This window comes from Garra rufa, chromosome 21 (genome assembly GCF_049309525.1).
Source record: "Garra rufa chromosome 21, GarRuf1.0, whole genome shotgun sequence".
NCBI lineage: Eukaryota > Metazoa > Chordata > Actinopteri > Cypriniformes > Cyprinidae > Garra > Garra rufa.
The window spans coordinates 24,947,713-24,968,706 of NC_133381.1; the positions used below are offsets into that span (position 1 = coordinate 24,947,713).

The following is a 20,994-nucleotide window of genomic DNA, read 5'->3' on the forward strand; positions in this document are numbered from 1 at the left end:
GTCTAAACAAAGGGAGTCTTATTTATTGTACAATAAGATGGAAAATGTTACTAGGCTGCAGAGGCAAGGGTTTACTATTTGCTGCATAAACCACAATGCAAGCCAAATATTAACAGTATATTAAAAAAAAAACTTTTTATGGAGTCATATTACAGTCATTTTAGAGTTAACACTGTGAGTTCATAAACTGAACAGTCCTCTGTTCCCTAAACTGGACATTTGAGTCAATACACAGAAAGGCATGATGATTTTGGCAGTATGTTACATACAACTGTATTTAATTAGCTTGCTATCTTTAAAGTAAGAGGTTTATGCCAAAGCTATGCAGTAGTCTGGATACTGAACTCCACCCTCACCGAGGCGTGTTACCAAACCAGATCCACGGAAAAGCCCAACAGAGCTTTCAGAGAAGAGTTTAACAGCTGCTGAATTACAAGAGAAAACTTGCATTCAGAGTAAGTAGTAAACTTTGTTTTTTAACTTTTAGAATCGTTTCACATTGTTTAACTTACGAGCAACTCGCCAGGAATTGCGCTGTTAAATTAACTAATCAAAATAACATTCTTGCTTCCGTTGACATACCTTTGAATCGATTTTATTGATCAGTAATTAAAGGGAAACTGGTGGAACTGTTAAAAAAGCGTTAATGTAGCCATTCAACTTAAGTTTAACATTGTAGTCGGTTGACTTTGATCAATTTTAATAGGGCACATTTGAATATACCTGCGTTTACAAAAGAAAAAATGCGGTAAAATATTTTGTTATTGTTTTAGAAATTCTGAGGGCTGGGAAAAAAGTAACTACGACTGACAATTAAAACAAAACAAAAACCGCTGATAGCCATTACAGCGAAACTGAGGACACAAAGTAGCAAGGCAGAGAACGGCACTGGTTTAACTTTGATAAGTTTACACAAAACAACAGAACATAGCCGTAGATTCAAAACATGTGAATGTACTTAAAATATCATCAAATGTTAAAAGACCTCATGGGATGCGCGGTTTTTGCAACCAATTCGGCCGAGGAGAACATTATGGGAAGCCAAAGCTCTAAAATTGATAAAAAATATCTGTATAATATATTTTCTGGTAATGATGATGAATGGCGTGATGGCCTATCCTGCATGAAGCATTTAATGATTTGAAATTACACCATTATAACGCATTTAAAGGGATAGTTTACACAGACACACACACACACACACACACACACACACACACACACACACACACACACACACACACACACACACACACACACACACACACACGCACAAACACACACTAAATAAAATTGTCATCATTTACTCACTTTCATGTCGGTTCAAACCTGTTTGATTTGTTGTATATCAAGTTCCAAACTAAAAATGAACCATGAATATATCATAAAAGTGATCCATAGGACTTTAGGACTTGTGAACTTTATAGGCCAACTTAAAATAGTTCACTTTCAGAACAAAAATTTACAGATAATGTACTCACCCCCTTGTCATCCAAGATGTTAATGTCTTTCTTTCTTCAGTCATAAGGAAATTAGGTTTTTTGAGGAAAAAATTCAGAATTTCTCTACATATAATGGACTTCTATGGTGCCCCCGAGTTTGAACTTCCAAAATGCAGCTTCAAATGGCTCTGAACAATCACAGCTGAGGAAAAAAGGGTCTTATCTAGCAAAACGATCGGTTATTTTCTAAAAACAAATTACAATTTATATAATTTTTAACCTGAAATGCTCATCTTGTCTAGCTCTGTGTGTACTCTGTGTAGAGATGAAAACGTATATAAATTGTAAATGTTTTTAGAAAATAACCAATCATTTTGCTAGATAAGACCCTTCTGCTCATTTAGAGCCCTTTGAAGCTCATTTAAACAGCATTTTGGAAGTTCAAACTCAGGCACACCATAGAAGTCCATTATATGGAGAGAAATCCTGAAATGTTTTCCTCAAAAAACACTATTTCTTAACAACTAAAGAAAGAAAGACAAACATCTTTGATGACAAGGGGGTGAGTACATTATCTGTAAATTTTTGTTTTGAAAGTGAACTTCTCCTTTAAGTCATCTGAAGTCATACAATAGCATTCTTTGACTAACAGACTGAAAATTAAGTCATTATTTACTAATTTTTCATCCTCACCTCAAGTGTTTTGCTAATTGCTGTAATCAGATGATTGAGTCAGTAGGTTGAATTCAATAAGAATCAAATCAGTAATCAGTAATGAATGAATGATTCAGGGCCTCTTACAAAAACTGCATACGTGGCCTGGATATATTTAAAAAAAAAAATCACATTTTTAGTTTGTTAGAGTAGCATGAGGGTGAGAAAATGATTGATCAGTTACAGTCACGTTTACATACACCTTGCAGAATCTGCAAAATGTTAATTATTTTACCAAAATAAGAGGGATCATACAAAATGCTTGTTATTTTTGTTTAGTACTGACCTGAATTATATATTTCACATAAAATATGTTTATATCTAATCCACACGAGTGAATAATAATTGAATAAATAAAAATGACCCTGTTCAAAAGTTTACATACACTTGTTTCTTAATACTGTTTTTACGTGAATGATTCACAGCTGTGTTTTTGTTTAGTAATAGTTGTTCATGAGTCCAATGTTCTTCAGAAAAACCCTTCAGGTCCCACAAATTCTTTTGTGTATTTGAACCCTTTCCAACAATGACTGTATAATTTTGAGATCCATTTTGTTACACTGAGGACAACTGAGGGACTCATATGCAACTATTACAGAAGGTTCAATCACTCACTGTTGCTTCAGAAAGAAACATGATGCATTAGGAGCCAGGGGGTGAAAACTTTTGAAATTTGAAGATCAGGGTAAAAGTAACTTATTTTGTCTTCTGGGAAACATGTAAGTATCTTCTGCAGCTTCTGAAGTAAAGTAGTAAATGAAAATTATGATATTTAGTCAAAATAAGAAAAATATACACATCTTCATTCTGTTGAAATGTTCACACCTCTGGTTCTTAATGCATATTTTTTTTCTTCTGAAGCAACAGTGAGGGTTTAAACCTTCTGTAACAGTTGTATACGTGTCCCTCAGTTGTCCTCAGTGTGAAAAGATGGATCTCAAATTCAAACAGACATTGTTGGAAAGGGTTCAAATACACAAAAGTGCTGAAAAACCAAAGAATTTGTGGGACCTGAAGGATTTTTCTGAAGAACAGCAGACAGTTTAACTGTTCAGACCAAACAAGGGATTCACAAACAACTATCAGTAAACAAAAACACAGCTGTGGCAACACACTTTTGAACTAAATTCAACTATTTTCTCTTGTGAAGTATATGTAAACATTTTTATGTGAAAATCTTATTCAGGTCAGTACTGAATAAAACAACAACAACATGCATTTAGTATGACCCCTCTTTTGCACATTTTGCAAATTCTGCAAGATAAACTTTCAACTTCAACTGTACCCCACATGTTGCTTTTAAATACAAGAAGTTGTTTTGAGTTCACTCACTGTTTTTTTCTCTCCCATCTTCAGGTTGATGTATTCTTTATCAGAGATACTGAGTGTCAGAGGATCAAAGGACACATTCAGAGAAAAAGTGTGATTTGACCTTGCTCTGAGCTATGGATTGGAAGACTTTTCAAGCCCTGCTCAGCGGGGTCAATAAATACTCTACTGCATTTGGCCGGATCTGGCTCTCAGTGGTTTTTGTGTTTAGGGTGATGGTTTACGTTGTAGCAGCGGAGAGAGTTTGGGGTGATGAGCAGAAAGACTTTGATTGCAACACAAAGCAGCCGGGCTGCGCAAACGTCTGCTATGACTACTTCTTCCCCATTTCCCACATCCGCCTGTGGGCCTTGCAGCTCATCTTCGTCACCTGTCCATCTCTAATGGTGGTCATGCATGTGAAGTACCGTGATGAGCGCGAACGCAAGTACCGTGAGAAACACGGCGAGAAAGCTAAGCTCTACGACAACACGGGAAAGAAACACGGTGGACTTTGGTGGACATATCTGATCAGCCTTTTTGCCAAGACTGGCATTGAAATTACCTTCCTCTACATCCTCCATCACATCTATGACAGCTTCTACCTGCCAAGGCTGGTGAAGTGTGAAGTCCAGCCATGTCCCAACGTTGTGGACTGTTACATAGGTCGACCCACAGAGAAAAGAGTCTTCACATACTTCATGGTTGGAGCTTCAGCTCTTTGCATAGTGCTCAGCGTTTGTGAAATCATCTACCTGATCTCCAAACGCGTCATTCGTTGTGTCAACAAGTTTAAGAGGTCTCAAAGAAGCAGCACACCACTTAATGGACGATACAGAGATGAGGACAGCAACTGCACCCTTCCTATGCATGAACTGGACACCAAACCTGAGTATAAGGCAGAGTGTAAATCAGACTTTAAGTCTGAGTTTAAACCTGGGTCTAAACCACAGTTTAAATCTGAACTCAAGCCAACATTTAAACCCGCCTACAGATTAAGTGTGGACATGAGAGCTTCCGCTCCAAATCTCTCAGTACCCATGTACAAGATCCAGTCTGACATACTTTGAAGAACATTTTTTTCCTTCTCAATCAAGAATTCAGTCATCTAGAGGCATAAAACAAGCTTTGAATGTCTGGACAGTTTTAAAGTATTTCATCGTCCATCAAAAACTGTCATTTGGCAGATGGTTTCGTGAAATTCTATATGACAGATTAAGAAACTTTTGGCTTGGATTAAGTGTTTTGCCTGTTTGAGCAGTTGTGATTAACTGGGATTGTAATATTACTGGTACCTGGAGTCTTTTGATCACCAGCCTAGTTCTTTCAGGCATTCCTATTCTTGTCTTTCATTTCTTAAAAAGAACAAAGGTGAAAACCACTGAAAAAGCTCAAGAGTTATCAAATAACCAGGAAACCTTTCATGGAGAACACACCTTGCATACAAACCCACCTCCACCTTTACACGCACACAAAACGATAGGAGGAAGAGTGGATGTCCTTTGTGTGTAAGAAGGCGTAATGAGAATGCCTCAGGGGTGTCATTGTTTACGGTCTCTCAATGTCCTGGTATTTGTTACAAAGATCAGATCAAAGTTTTACAGATGAAGCTGTTCCAACTATCACAGTTTTAGAAGAGATCTTAGTGGATGTTTATATGCAAACACACCTGAACTCTGTCTGAACTCTAATTCTTATGCTGGAAAAATGAGAGCTATTTAAAATTTAACAGTGTCCATAAGATGGGCGATCAGGGAACATTTTTCTTCCATTATTTGTTGTAACTTTACTGTAGACTGTGTTCTAACCTCATCTGATCTACACTTGGCAAGCATTTGTAATAGTCTGACTATTGTTCAGACTTGCTGTTATGATTATGTCACATGTTTTCGGTTGATATTTTTAAAAATGCTGCACACTCTGCCTTTGTATCAAAACCTGAATCAACGCACTGACATATTACTTTTTCATGTTCTTGTTTTTAGTCAAACTGCCAAAATAGAGTACTTTTGTATGACAACCACTATGTGATGGTATTGTAAATCAGGAAGCTTTTAAAGTTATTCATTTTTATACTGTATAAATAAAGTACAAAAATTCCCATCATGTCATTTTAAAGAGATTCATTTAATAGCTTAAACCACAAAGAGATTTTAATCAAAGAGGAAAGAGATTTAAGGAAGTGAATACACTTCAATTATCTTTGACAGAACATGGAACATGAAAATCATTATTCATTATCATCTTACACAGATTTAGCCTATTTCAGATCATTGCACAACCATTCAAATGTTTGGGTTCACTAAGATTTTTAATAGTTTTATTCAGCAACCCTTTTACTACAAATAAAACCAATATAATTAATCCATGCTAACCACAAATGAACCATGGTCTTGTTATACTACCTTTAGTTTAACCATGGTATTTGTAGTAAAGCTATGGTTATACAAATAGTAATCAATAAACATGGTCACTAGACTTTTACTATTAAAACCATGGTAACTTTCGTAAGGAAAGGAGCAGGGTACGTACAGATACTATAAAATAAAATTCCAGGGGCCTCATTTATAAAGACTTGCGTAGAAACCATCCTTGATTTTATCTAAGAACTTTTCTGATTTGATCGTAGGAGCGATTCAGAGAAAACGAACGTACCACGAAATCCATGCGTACGCCAGTCATTCGGTTATAAATCACAAATGATCGTGGAATTGTGTGCAGCTGAATGTCAACCCGTCGAAACGCCCCTGCTTAATTAATAAACATATAAAATGAGCTCATTCCTAAAGCAAAAACTCTGTGACAATGGCAAGTAAAAAGGAGCGCAAGAAATCAAATTATAGTGAGGCTGAACTATCTGCAATACCAGGCATTACCACAAGGAAACGGTCGTACGCCAAGCTGGAATCTGACGTGGAGATAAGTACTTTTCCACGTCAAAGACGGTTTTTATAAATCTGTACTTTGACGTGGATTTGATCGTACGAACACTCTAAGATCAAATCAGTGCGTAAGAAAGTTTTATAAACGAGGCCCCAGGACTTTCAGGGACCCGATCTAAATCAAATTCGCGATACGCCATACGCGATTTAAAGGCCCATCTAAATCAAATGATTCGCGATCCGATTTAAGTACTTGAAACAGTGAATCATGTTGCGAAGCAATGGTTTTTAAACGTTTTTAAAATCATCACAAGCGATGCCCAACTTCTAAAACGTACTGACCCTTTTATTTGAGCTATTTTTTTTTCTAGTGAAACGCTTGAAATGAACAGATGTCAGGAGTTGAATCAATCGAAGTAGGTCCAGCGTAAATTACTCACTCAATTGATTCGCTTTGTCTGTTTCTGTTTTCGCGTCTTTAGCCATGTTTACACGACACGTTACATGACACTGTCAATGCTACTACTGGTTTAGCGCAATAGTTTTATGACATTAATTGAAATAGGCAAAAAAAAGTATTTTTTTTAATTGCGTAAAAACATTATTTCATACATAACCTTTCAATAATTCAGGCACTTTTCAAGTACTTAAAAATGTCTATTTGCAAGAGTTTTATAGCCCTTACATATCAAAAAGTCAAACTGAATTGCTTGAAATGAACAGAAGTCAGGACTTTGAATTCAATTGATTCGGTTTGTTTTCGCGTCTTCAGCCACTTTTAAGACAATGTCAGTACTGCTTTAGCGCAACAGTTTTATGACATTAATTGAAATAGGCCAAAAATTACAATGTCCCTATTGAAAAAAAAAAAAAACAGTTGGTTAGGTAGGTTTTGGAGCATAGATGCTGGTTTGAGGTCCTGATCATTTTAGCTTAAACTAGCTCAAACCAGCATCCATGCTTCAAAAAGGATATGTGCTTATTAAAACACATTTCATAGATACATTGTTTTTTTAATAATTCAAGCACTTTTCAAGATTATTTCTATTCAAGATTATTTCTATTTTCAAGGGTTTTACAGGCCTTAAATGTCAAAAAGTCCAATCGAACCGCTTGAAATGAACAGAAGTCCGGAGTTTGAATCAAAGCGATTCCAGCTTAAATTACTCGCTCAGTTGATTCTGTTTGTCTGTTCTTCTTTTCGCATCTTCAGCCATGTTTACATGACAATACTGCTAGTGGTTTAGCACAACAGTTTTATGACTGAAATAGGCCAAAAAAATTAAACATTTATTTCATAGATACATTGTCTTTCAATTATTCAAGCACTTTTCAAGTTCCTCCACAGGAATATTGCTATTTCCAAGGATTTTCTAGGCCTTAAATGTCATAAAGTCAAATTAAGTACTGCTCTTTAAGCAACTTGAACGACCCATTACATTTATCAAAAGTGACAGTGAAGACTTATATTGCTACAAAAAAAGCTTTCCGAGCTTTCTATTCACCAAAACATTGTGAACAAAATGTAACATGGTTTAGAAAAAATATTTAACTGTTTTCAACTGTGAGAAATGTTTCTTGAGCACCAAATCAGCATATCAGAATGATTTCTGAAGCATCTTGTGACAAGGATGGCCTTGGTGAGCATGAGAGGCTTCTTTCACAAACATTTGAAAAATCGTACCAACCCCAAACCTTTGAATGGTAGTGGTATTCTTTGTATATGCTTAGTTTTAGTTTGTTTTGAGTGCTTAGAAACAGTTCACTTTTTTTCCCAGTCATGCATGAATTTGTAAAATTTGTTCTTGAGGGGGTGGGTGTATGATGTCAAACATAATGCGTAAATGTGCAAACTTGTTTATCCAGTTAATCAGCCTTTAACAGACAACAGAAGTACTTCATGTAACTGACATGGTTACTTTTCTCTTGGCAAGAAGTAGCCAGTTTTATGTTTGTTACTGTTATGAAAAGTTCAGTTACCAGCCTAACCGGTAAAAGTAAAAATGAAAGAGAAGTTGGTCACATTGCATACGGAAGCATAAATTTACAATTGTCATCATCTTGTCTTTAATTAATAAAATAGACATAATAACATAACCACATAATAATCTCTTATTAAACATTCTACACATTGGAGAAAAAATCCCCAAAATCACACAATAACGTCAGTTATCAATTCAAATAGAAAGAACAATAGGTTGTTACACCCACAAGACGTGTCTCAACAATAAATTAAAGGAAATTATTATTCATGTTTTTTCCTGGAGAAAAACAAACGTAATCACTAACCGAAATGGTACATTAATACGGTATCTGAAGTTCCTTGAGTGTTGTCATTGTAATGGCTTTGTTATCAATACCAGAGTAGTGCTGCATTTGTCTGGTAATGACAAATATTTCCGTCTTCAAAATGAGTCAAAAAGCACCCACGGACACAAGTATGAGGATGTCAGAAACAAAACAATTTGTGACGACCCATTTATATTTGTAATAATGCTCATCAAGATGAGAGATGTGATGCAGTCTAACCAGCAAGATTATTATTATTCTTATTAATTATTATAATTATAATAATTATTATTATTCTGTAGTCAAATATTTAAATTACGTCACCTTCTGTCATTTATTGCCTTTAGGCATCAACGATCTTACTTCAGCACTATGTAAAACACTTAATTCACTTATTAGAAATATACATATACAGTGTAGTTATCAAAAGTTAGCTACACTGTCATCATTAATCAAGGCACAAGAGAACATTTTAGGTATGTCTGGGTGTGAATATTAAGTGATATGAGCTCACAAGTGCCCTTTTCACCACTAGACTCATTCACACATTCACAGTAGAGAACGGATGTTCTCACGCCTAAAGTCCAGCTCCACTGTGTTTACATTTATTTCAAAGATCCTAAAAATTAAGAGATTTTAATACACACTAAGGGTTAATGTAGTGTGACCTCCAAAAGAGTAACATCATCATACCAGGGACTGGAATCAGTATAAAAAGACAGAAGACTTTAGAGCTTGCAGGAGGCTTGAGCTACTTTTGAGTTTGTTCTTCTGTTGAGTGAATGACAGATATATGAGCCAGCATCCAAAAGTTTGGGCAGGTCCACTCCCTGAAAAACAGAAATGGTGTAGTTTTCTAGCCAGAGGTCCAGTAATGTTAAAAAAGTAATGTAATATAAAGTACTAAAGTAATAATGTAATAAAGTAGTAAAAATGTTTTTAACAGCAAATCAGCATATTAGAATGATTTCTGAAGGATCATGTGACACTGAAGACTGGAGTAATGATGCTGAAAATGTAGCTTTGATCACAGGAATAAATTAGATTTTTAAATATATTCAAATAGCCAAATGGTAAAAATATTTCAAAATTGTACTGTTTTTGCTGTACTTTGGATCAAATAAATGCAGGTTTGGTGAGAAGAGATTTCTTTAAAAAACATTAAAAATCTTACTGTTCAAAAACTTTTGACTGATAGTTTATAATTATTATTTTATGACCACTTTCCACCCATTCTCTGACCCCCTTTAATTCAAACTAAGTGCCTAATGTTATTTAGACATTACCATTCAAAGGAAATGCTGTAACTTTATATTCACCAAAGAATCCTGAAAAAATGCATCATAGTTGTTCTCAATATTCATAATAATAAAAAATGATTCTAGCGGACCAAATCAGCATATTATAATGATTTCTGAAGGATCATGTGACACTGAAGACTGGAGTAATGGCTGCTGAAAATTCAGTTTTGCCATCACAGGAATAAACTACATTTTAATATGTATTAAAGGTGCCATAGAATGAAAAACTGTATTTACCTTGGCATAGTTGAATAATAACAGTTCTGTACATGGACATTGCATACCGTGAGTCTTAAACACCATCGTTCCCTCCTTCTTATATAAATCTGGTGTTTGCAAAAGGCAATTGGAAAAGAGGCCAATTCCAACATAACACAGACTATTAGGTAATAGTCTCAGGATCATTAATAGTCGCGCCCCAACATTTGCATAGCCCAATCATTTTTTGCCAACCAATCAATTTTTGCCCTTTCCTATGCCATATACCTTCTATGTAGATATCAGAGAACAATTTAAAATATTGTATCAATGCATTCTATGACACCTTTATAATAGAAAACAGTTGTTCTATATTGTAATATTTCACAATACTACTGTTTTTACTGTATTTCTGATCAGATTAATGGAGCCTTGGTGAGCATACAATCTTACTAATCCCAAACTTTTAAATAGTAGCATACTTTACAGAAAGCCAGAGAAGTTAAACCATAATCCAGCAAAACCAATCTGGATTTTATGTGGGACATTACCTATTAAAAGCAAGTTGTTTTGGGTTGGCTAGTCAGATTACGCATTTACAGATCAAAATGTTCTGGAAGAATCCAGCTTGCAGTTAAATTTGCCTGAGAAAATAAGATGTAAATGTGGCACCGACACAGTCTTAAACTCACAGTGTGAATTCCCAGTCCATGCAGCATATAGACAACATCTTCAGTTGCAACATTCCCAGAAGCCCCTTGGGCATAAGGGCAGCCGCCCAGCCCTGCAACGGATGAGTCCACGACACGTACCCCATTCTAGAAAGTACCAAAGGAAACAAAGGTGTGCTATATTTAAGAACGTGAAAAACGAGTTCAGAATGAATGGTATGTATACAAGGCATTTGTGTCACTGAAGTTCAAGTATAAAGACGGATAGTCTCGACAGACAGTAAATCATTATGAATATCCACCTTTTTCTTCCTGTAAGAGTGGGCACGGCCATTTGTAAATTTTATGGGTCTGGCTTCCGGTCTTATCCGCGTCCAGCTATTTTTAGCTGTACAAAACAGCTTGTTTTGCTGTTTAAAATTGCAAACTGGTGTGTCTTACCACATTATTTTAATGTATTATCTTAATTACGAACACACTGGTTTGTAGTGCAAACAGTTTTACCGTTTCCTGCATGTTGTTATTCTTCTCATTATTTCCCTATAGTGGATAATGAACTTGAAATCTCACCCATAGGGTTGTTCCACATTGAAGAAAATGGTGGATAGTAAAATGATATAGTCACGGCAGGCAGGCAGAGAGGTACTGGGCATTTATTCCACACACACACATGTTTGTTTTTGTGAATTGTGGGGACATTCCATAGACGTAATGGTTTTTATACTGTACAAACGATATTTGCTATCACCCTACACCTTCCCTACACCTAAACCTAGCCCTCACAGGAGACTGTGCATATCTTTACATTCTCAAAAAAACGTATTCTGTATGATTTATAAGCCTTTTGAAAAGTGGGGACATGGGCAATGTCCTCATAAGTCACCCTCTCCTTGTAATACCTATGTCATACCCATGTTATTACACAAATTTGTGTCCTGATATGTCACAAAAACAAACACACACACACACACACACACACACACACACACACACACACACACACACACACAAACACTTCCTTACTCACCTGTAATGCTACAAGTATGTTAGCCAGTGCTTGTCCATAAGTGTCATGACAGTGAACTGCTAAAGCCTCCACAGGAACCTCTTTCTTCACAGCATTCAACATTTCTGTCATGCCACCCGGAGTGCCCACTCCGATAGTGTCTCCAAGTGAAATCTCATAGCAGCCCATGGAATACAGTCGCTTAGCAACCTCTGCCACTTTGTTTGGCGATACTTTCCCTTCATATGGACAACCCAGCACACAAGACACATAACTGGGAAAACAGAGCAAGGGACAATTTTAAGAGATAAGAACACTGAGTTAAAAAAAAGAGAATGAAATGTGCATGTGTGGTTGCCTTACCCTCTCACAGGAACTCCCTCTTGTTTGGCTGCTCTCATCACCTCCTCAAAGCGCACAAGACTCTCATCCACTGAACAGTTTATGTTCTTCTTGCTGAAGAGTTCTGATGCAGCACCAAATATTGCCACCTCTTTTGCACCAGCCTTCATCTGAAATTATATATACATCTTACTGACGTAAAATATTTGAAAGATACCATCTTTTTCTTTGACGCGGAAGTAAGCCTATGGGCGAGACCTCTGGTTCATAATCTGCTATAGGGACATAAGAAATAATAACAACGTGCACAGCTAAAAATAGCTGGATGCGGATGAGACCGGAAGCCAGACCCATACTATTTACAAATGGCCAAGCCCACTCTTACAGGAAGAATATGGTGGATAAAAATAAACACATTTAGCATAGCACTGCAACCCCTGGCAAAAATTATGGAATCACCACACTTAGATGTTGTTCACTCAATTTTTTTTATATCATAGCAAATAAACGAATCACAGATATGACACAAAACATTTTTGTTTATTAATTCAACATTCTTGTTATGTGAAACATACCCCCCAAAAAATGAGATTAAACTCTTTTAATTAATGGAAAATTATTTTCCATATCAAGTAAAGGAATTTTTTTTTTGGAATTATTCAATGTTGAGGAAAAATATGGAATCATTAACCAACAAACACAATTAGTACTTTGTTGCACCTCCTCTGGCTTTTATGACCATTTCGCCTGGTCTTTTACCTGACATGCAACCCCATATTATTAATAAGCTGGGAAATTTGATTGTTTTCTTCAGGCAGTCATCTTTATACATTTCATTAGAACGGCACAGGACAAAAGTTCCAGCATCATCTCCTTGTCCATTGCAGATTTGCGATTTATCACTGAATATCACTTTCATCCAATCATCCACACTCCATGACTACTTCTCTTTAGCCCACTCTAATTTTGTTTTCTTTTGTTTATGTGTTAATGCTGGTTTTTATTTGGCCTTTCTATACGTAAATCTAATTTCATCCAGCCATTTTTCTTCATTTGTTTCATTGTGCATTTTCTATTTTCAAGGCAAACCTTGATGCTCGGATGTCTTGATCTGCCATAAGTTTTTCCTGTACTTGATATAGAAAATAATTTATACTACAATAATTCAACTATTTTAATTTAATTAGTTTGAAGTATGTTTCACATAACCAGTGTGTTGAATAACTAAACAAAAATTGTTTTGTGTCATATCTGTGATTGGTTTATTTGTTATCAAGTAAAAAATTTGGGTGAACAGCTTCTAAGTGAAGTGATTCCATCATTTTTGCCAGGGGTTGTAGTATAACAGTCCGTGTTGGATTTCACTCACAGCTGCCTGGAATCCTTTCAGATTAGGAGTCAGGACGGGGTAATTCACACCAGGTTTCTTGTGGAGGCCACGCATCACTTCCTCTTGATCAGCCATCTGCCAATCAAATGCAGCCAAGCCTCTCATAATTCTCTCTCTCTCATAGTGTTTTATTGTATGTTGTGAGGCTCTAATAATGAAATGTTTGAAAGCTTTGATGGTGTGTGCTGCATCTCACCTGAGGGACCCATTTAGGTGACACAAAACTTGTAGCCTCTATGACGGGAAGTCCTGCTTCTGTGAGCATATCAATCAGACGGATCTTCACCTCAGTGGGAACGATGGACTGATGGATGCAGAGTTTGCGATTAATAGAAATAATATAGCTCTTACAAGGTTTCCAAAACATTTTTTTATCATTTGTGATGACTGGATTAGGGTTTTATTTTCACGACACCTCATAAATCAACCATACTGGCGGCACTGAACATAACAACAATTTAAAAAAGCGGATTATTGCTGCTGAAAATGGTCAATTATTGGGCTTTACTAATCGGTCAGAAAAACATTTGGAGTAGTATAGACTGCCAAACGTTATAACAAATCAAGTAGAAGAGTGCAAAAAACTGTCTGAGGAACAAAAGTCATTTGTGGGTGGCCAAACTGAACCAGGATTTCCAGGGCAAAAATCATGACAACATTCATGTTTGTTGTAGGTGAAATATTAGGCTAATATCTTAACTAATACTGCTCGTACATATCTTTAACACCTATTAGCTTGTCAAAATATTGCATCCTTTCCCGCTTACTAAGTCCTTCTCTACATGCTTTAGAAGCTTCCACACGTTTTTTCTGTGGTTAAGACACTATATATTAGCAGAACAACGTATTCAGTAGTACATTAACCATGCAATTCATGCTGTTGTTTACATCCGAGTATCTCCATCATGGCAGCACATCCGAGTAACTGAACTGTTTACTTTGTGTCACCAGGTTTCGACAGTTGGTAAACTTAAAACAGTAGTGTTTAACCACATTGCACAGAGCTGTCAGGCTAGATGTTGATGCAGGTTACTTCAGAACTACAGTAAACAACTACCTTCTCATTCTGAAGTCCATCTCGAGGTCCAACCTCTACAATCTTCACCCTCTCTGGGAATGAGAATGACTGTGTAGCAGACACACTGACCTGTCAGAACACACACACACACACACACACACACACACACACACACACACACACACACACACACACACACACACACACACACACAGTAGACAAACATACTGTACACATGCAAGTAAAATGGCAATAACATGTCATAGCAACTGTCAATTACATGGCTATGTCATTCGTAATTTCATTCACTCAGGTAAATGAAACACGTAACATCTTGACATTCGGAGCAGCAAACGTGAACTTACGGATCTGAGTATTGCTGCAGCAGTAGATCGCAGAGCGGGTCGGTAAACCCGAACAGAAGCGAAAGGACCTGAACCAACCCTCATCATGAGCGCCGCCATCTTCACACGCCCCCATTTGCCCTGACGTCATAAACTCATATATGGATTTAGATCTCGCGATAATACAGGATCAGATTTCGAGAGGCTCGGCAGTCGGCACCATCATTTCTTTCTCTGCACCAATCAGTCATCGTGCCGTGGCTCTGAGAGGTGAATGTTTTTCTTGTTTGTCCAATAAGTGAAAAGGTTGTGGTAAATGTTGGTATAAAGGTAGAATAAGTTAATTTATTACCCTGGTTAAATGCCAATGATGATTCAAACAAACACTGTGTATGAAATATATTTTCTTCAGTCCAAATAATCAAAACACAAATGTTAATGTTATGTCAAAATAAGACAAATGGCAAAGATGATAGAGAGAGAGTCAAAGAGAAACACATATATTCATATATACAATATTTTATTTAGACAATGTTTATGTTGAGCCTGTGACGGGTAACAAATATAACTCGTTTTGTTTTAAATAAATAAATGAGCCTGTTACACATCAGCAAAGTAGGTCACATGGACTCCATGCAGCATAGTTCATTAAATGATATGTGTCAACCTTGGCATTAACTAAAGTTGTAGTAAACTAATGTGAAAACTTAAAACTGGTGCGAAACTAGAATATCGTAGATTTTTTTTTTAAATTACAGAAAAATCTGTCCCATTGTCATTTTGCCCATAAATGCCTTTTTGAAATAAACTAAATATACTTTAAATTACAGAAATATACTTGTACTTTTATAAAAGCAGTTATATTTTAATACTTTAGATTTTCAATGAGAAAGTGTTTTTCATTTGTACAAAAACGCACAACCATTTCCCTTATGAACTCTTAACAGACTTTAAACTGCCAGGAAGACAGCTCTTGCCCATTCACCCTTTCACACACAACCACAAGCATATTATCACTTTCCACTGGCTTCCTCATCGCTGTCCTCCACTTCCTGGATTATGAGATCTGCTCCGGAATCTTCTGCGAGGTCGTCGTCGTCCATGACCCAAGCAATTTGCCTGTTCTCACTCATGTCCTCTTCCACACCCAACAACAGGCCTTCCTTCTCCTCATTTCCATCGGTATCATCTGTGATTAACTCACTGTAGCCGCTCTCTTGAATGCAAACGTCACACAGCCTGTATTTGCGGGTTCCCTCGCTTACCACTCGCCCAGTGACTTCAGTTACATGGCGTTTGCACTTCCTGCACACCAGCTTACGTGCCTGATGAATCTGTGTAACACAAGGGATAAAAAGGGGATATTTGAGATATCCTGAAAAAAGGTAAATATGTATTACATCCACGACTTACACACTACAAGATATGAGTTAATGCCCAACAGTAGCATGTGGATGTACATCCTGTGGAGGTGTTAATGGACCAGACATGTGTGAAGCTGAGAGTGTTTCTCACCGTCTCAAAATGGCTGCGCAGGTGTTCCAGGCGAGTGAAACGTTTGCTGCAGGCCTGACAGGGATAAGGACGCTCACCTGTGTGACAGCGGAGATGGCGTTTCAAGTCGGCCTTTCTTTTTACTGTGTGCGTGCAGAATGGACATTTGTAACGCATCGAGGGAGTGGAATCTGAGACAAAGAGAGACACAGATTGACTGTCAGGCCAATTCATCCTTTCATCCATCACCACATCAAATGACTATTTGAAAGCCTATTTAAAATCAAAACATCTCTTGTTTTCTCAGAAACATACCATAATAAAAAAAGGCCTAAAGGAGAAATATTTTGCATTTGTAACTTCTGTCCAAGTTCTGGCTGTTGATTAAGGCCTTGAATGGCTCTTGCAAAATGACATTTGGATTTGTGCAATATGAACACAGAAATCTAAAAACGTCAAAAGTTTACATACACGTTGCATAATCTGCAAAATGTTAATTACTTTACCAGAATAAGAGGGATCATACAAAATGCATGTTATTTTTTATTTAGTACTGCCCTGAATAAGATATTTCACATAAAAGATGTTTACATATACCTGAATGATCCACAGCTGTTTTTTTGTTTAGTAATAGTTTTCATGAGTCCCTTGTTTGTCCTAAACAGTTAAACTGCCCGCTGTTCTTCAAAAAAAATCTTTCAGGTCCTACAAATTCTTTGGTTTTAGCATTTTTATGTATTTGAACCCTTTCCAACAATGCCTGTATGATTTTGAGATTCAGACAACTGAGGGAAGGTTCAGATGCTAACTGATGCTTCAGAAGGAAAGTAATGCATTAAGAGCCAGGGGTGAAAACTTTTTAATTTTTTTTTTTACATTTTTCTTATTTTGCCTAAATATCATATTTTTTTCATTTAGTACTGCCCTTCAGAAGCTACAGAGGATATTACATGTTTCCTAGAATACAAAATAATTTAAATTTACCCTGATCTTGCATTGTTTTTCCTTCTGAAGCATCAGTGAGCATTTGAGCCTTCTGTAATAGTTGGATATGAGTCCCTCACTTGTCCTCAGTGTGAAAAGATGGCTCTCAAAATCATACAGTCATTGTTGCAAAGGGTTCAAATACAAAAAAGTGCTGCAAAACCAAAGAATTTGTGTGACCTTAAAGATTTTTTCTGAAGAACAGTGGGCAGTTTAACTGTAAAGGACAAACAAGGGACTCATGAACAACTATCACTAAAAAAAAAACAAACAGCTGTGAATCATTCAGGTAACAACACAGTATTAAGAATCAAGTGTATGTAAACTTTTGAACAGGGTAATTTTTATAAGTTCAACTATTATTTCTCTCGTGGACTATATGTAAATGTCTTTTATGTGAAATATCTTATTCAGGTCAGTACTAAATAAAAAACTTTATGATTTAAAGGCTGAATTTATTTAAAAAAAAAACACTTAAACACTTAAATACAAATATCAAAAACACAAGAAAACTGAAAAAAAAGAGTAATTTATTTCTATAATGGCAAAGCTGCAATTACTTCATAAATAATTCTAATATGCTAATTTGGTGCTCAGGAAAAAAAATAGTAGAACTTTGATACTTTTCTTCAGGATCCTTTGATAAATATGTTCAAAAACAGAATTTATTAGTTTTTTTTTTAATGTAAATTGTCACTACTGATCAATTTGAATCATCTCTGCAGTTTGGTGCTCACCTTTATTAAACACCCCAACTACCCCAACAATAGACGGAAGGTTGGCATACAGTTCATCTGCTTTCTGAGAGCAGTGTGATACCACCCCCTGCAGGTCAATGAGAGAAGTGTCTTCTGTTACCAAGCGACTAGTGGCAGTTCTTTTCCTGCTTCCTCTTCTTCTGCGTTCAGGGAGCACAGAGCTGTATTGCTCCTCCTCCATCTGTGCCTCCAGACTGGACTGTGGCGGAGAGTTCTGCTGAAGCCCTGATGGCTGTGGGCTCGTTCCTCTGAAGTCTTCCTCTGTCTGATCCTCCTCTGATTGATCCCAAAGTCTGGTCTGAGAGCTCATGCTTACGTCACACATATTGGACGGCTCGATGACGTTCTCACGTCTGTCCTGAAGTGGACTGCTGTCCGACAGACACAAATAGCGATTCTCATCGTCCTCTTTTGTGCTGATCTCAAGGAAAGATTTAATGAAGGCCTTGCAGTAGGAAATGACGTCATTCATTTGCAGGTAGCTGGCAGCTGACATCACTTCTATTACGTTAGAGCTATTGAGCTCCAGCTGACCAGAGTAAATGAAGTCCAGGATGATGGCAAAGATCTCAGGGCTGAAGACATCAAAAGAAGCGCTTACGGATTCTAGAGTGTCTTTAGCGCCTTGAGACAGCAACATCCTGAAATATCCACTGCTGCCATACAGGACGTTACGGTGTGCACGGAAAATCTGACCCTCCACCAGCACGTTGCAGTCACAGAATAATTCCTGCTGTCGTTGCTGGTCCAGCTGCTTTAGCAAACAGCTCTGGTGAATGGCTGACATATCAGCACTGGTCCATTTGTGAACAGGCCTGAAAAAAAGAAGTGGGATAACTTAAAAAAAAATATGAAAGAATGAGTAACTTATTCATTTTTCAGTGTTATATCTCTCCTTGTTTTTTTTATTTAATTTTGTATGCATTAAACAGATGCATAAAGGAAAAACAAAGGAAATAAAAATATTAAACCTTGTTTCACATACAAAATTAAATACATAAAGACAAATAGCTTTAAAAAAAAAGAAAAGAAATTGTGCTGGGCAAAGATTAATTGCGATTATTTGCAACCAAAATAAAAGTTTTTGTGTACATAACATACGTGTGCGTACTGTGTATATTTATTATATTTATTATGTATATATAAATACACACACATGCATATATATATTTTAGATTTTTTTTTTTTTTATATTATATGATACTGAACCACAAAACCTGTCTCAATAGCCAAAAATACATTGTGTGGATCAAAATGATTAATTTTCTTTTATGGCAAAAAATCAGGATATTAGGTAAAGATCATGTTCCATGAAGATATTTAGTAAAATTCCTATTGTAAAGATATCAAAACTTAATTTTTGACTAGTAATATGCTTTGCTAAGAAGTTAATTTGGACAACTTTAAAGGCAATTTTCTCAATATTGTTTTCTTTTTTGGCACCCTCAGATTCTAGATTTTCAAATAGTTGTATCTCGTCCAAATATTGTCCTGTCCTAACAAACATTACATCAATAAAAGCGTATTTATTCAGCTTTCAGATTATGTATAAATCGAAAAAAGACCCTTATGACTGGTTTTGTGGTCCAGGGTCACATATTATGTATACAAAAACTTTTATTTTGGATGCGAATCCAAATCGCGAATAATCGCTGCTCAGCACAAAAAATAAATAATTAAAACAAGATCATATTAATAATAGCATAAACAAATACAGAGAAAAACTTTATGCGTCAGTGGTATTAGCAAAACAATCAAAATCAATATTTTCTTGCGCCGATTTCAATTAAGATATGTCTAAAGGAACGCTGTGAATTAGAGAACTTTTTCTTTACATTACTCGTTGGGTGTGCAGTTTTGTGCTTTGTGTGATGTAATGGCAGCGGTTTTACTTCACGAAGAGGCTGTTAAACTCCGCCCACTACGCTCTGATTGGAAGATACATCTGTCAATCTTGTACATTCGCTGTGGAAGGGGCAACACCCGACTTTGCGCATCGGGTAACGAGGGAGAGAAGCAGGGAGAGAGAAAAAGAGAAATAAATACAGAAAGGTGGATAGAGAAAAGAAACGCGGGGCTAAAACATGAAAAAATACTACAATAACGAAAAAAACAGGCGACGCTGTTTCTGTTCAAATATCTTCGTTCTCTCGCAGCGCACGCACACAAATGCAAAAACTGGGTTACAGTGTAAGACATATATAAATAAATAACCAACCCAATTAACATAAATCCATAAATAACGCAGCAACAGAGAAATCGCTGGAAAAGTCAATTATAAGATTAAAGTCACTGCGCCCTATATGTGCGAAACGCCCGGTGGAAAAAGTATTACCTGAGATGCCGCGCACACACGCCTGAGATTCACTAAAAGGACGTTCAAACATTAACCAGGCATATCATTTCTTACATCACGAATCAAACCTGTCAGATAAGGGGAAAAGAGGCAGTAGGGTGGTTTCTGACGGGAGCCCTGTCGTCGGTGGAGAGCCGCCCACCGAACCGACCTCAGCTGGAAACGCTCCAGACTGGATTTTAAAACGCAAAACACCCGGCTTTGTAAGCACCTTTGTCGCCTTTTCGGATTTCATATCACCTGAGTTCGGACGACCCGCAGGTTGGCGCTGAGCCTCGTGCTGGTCCCCGTCGCCCACCCTCTTTACCCGGGCACCGTTTCCCCAGTCTCTCAAACATAATACTCACAGATGCCCCGCGTCACCCGCACTCCGGTACGGTCGACATGTCCCACTTTCACAAACCATCTCCATTTCTCTGCCTACTTTGGATGTATTTCTCCAGCTTTTGTTATCAGGGCGAACGGCTTTCACTTCCTGCTTTGCCCGAAAGACCGAA

General features: G+C 36.9%; 3 protein-coding genes across 3 annotated transcripts; 1 reads left to right on the top strand and 2 right to left on the bottom strand.

Annotated features, from left to right (window-relative positions):
- The first annotated feature begins 132 nt into the window (after positions 1-132).
- On the top strand, positions 133-5,570 carry gjb3 (gap junction protein beta 3). The gene is made up of 2 exons (XM_073826511.1): positions 133-455; positions 3,513-5,570. Exon 2 carries the CDS (start codon positions 3,602-3,604, stop codon positions 4,532-4,534), a length of 933 nt encoding a protein of 310 aa, XP_073682612.1. The 5' UTR covers positions 133-455; positions 3,513-3,601; the 3' UTR covers positions 4,535-5,570.
- A 2,819-nt stretch (positions 5,571-8,389) lies between these two features.
- Positions 8,390-15,039, bottom strand: hmgcl (3-hydroxy-3-methylglutaryl-CoA lyase). Its single transcript, XM_073826510.1, has 8 exons — positions 14,927-15,039; positions 14,601-14,690; positions 13,740-13,847; positions 13,523-13,618; positions 12,175-12,323; positions 11,833-12,085; positions 10,827-10,952; positions 8,390-9,465 (listed from the first exon to the last, which is right to left on the bottom strand). The coding sequence occupies exons 1-8, from the start codon at positions 15,023-15,025 to the stop codon at positions 9,364-9,366; spliced, it is 1,023 nt and encodes a 340-aa protein (XP_073682611.1). The 5' UTR covers positions 15,026-15,039; the 3' UTR covers positions 8,390-9,363.
- A 369-nt stretch (positions 15,040-15,408) lies between these two features.
- On the bottom strand, positions 15,409-20,982 carry zbtb8a (zinc finger and BTB domain containing 8A). Its single transcript, XM_073827416.1, has 4 exons — positions 20,845-20,982; positions 18,121-18,956; positions 16,421-16,590; positions 15,409-16,239 (listed from the first exon to the last, which is right to left on the bottom strand). The coding sequence occupies exons 1-4, from the start codon at positions 20,907-20,909 to the stop codon at positions 15,919-15,921; spliced, it is 1,392 nt and encodes a 463-aa protein (XP_073683517.1). The 5' UTR covers positions 20,910-20,982; the 3' UTR covers positions 15,409-15,918.
- Positions 20,983-20,994: the final 12 nt, after the last annotated feature.

Coding starts and splice junctions, on each gene's coding strand:
- zbtb8a (XM_073827416.1), bottom strand. CDS start 20,909: ATGGAGATGGTTTGTGAAAGTGGGACATGTCGACCGTACCGGAGTGCG. Junction 18,957..20,844: donor GCGGGTGACGCGGGGCATCT/GTGAGTATTATG, acceptor TCTTTTTTTCAG/GCCTGTTCACAAATGGACCA. Junction 16,591..18,120: donor AGTTGGGGTGTTTAATAAAG/GTGAGCACCAAA, acceptor TCTTTGTCTCAG/ATTCCACTCCCTCGATGCGT.
- gjb3 (XM_073826511.1), top strand. CDS start 3,602: ATGGATTGGAAGACTTTTCAAGCCCTGCTCAGCGGGGTCAATAAATAC.
- hmgcl (XM_073826510.1), bottom strand. CDS start 15,025: ATGGCGGCGCTCATGATGAGGGTTGGTTCAGGTCCTTTCGCTTCTGTT. Junction 13,619..13,739: donor CACCTAAATGGGTCCCTCAG/GTGAGATGCAGC, acceptor TTTGATTGGCAG/ATGGCTGATCAAGAGGAAGT. Junction 12,324..13,522: donor TGAAAGGATTCCAGGCAGCT/GTGAGTGAAATC, acceptor ATATAATTTCAG/ATGAAGGCTGGTGCAAAAGA.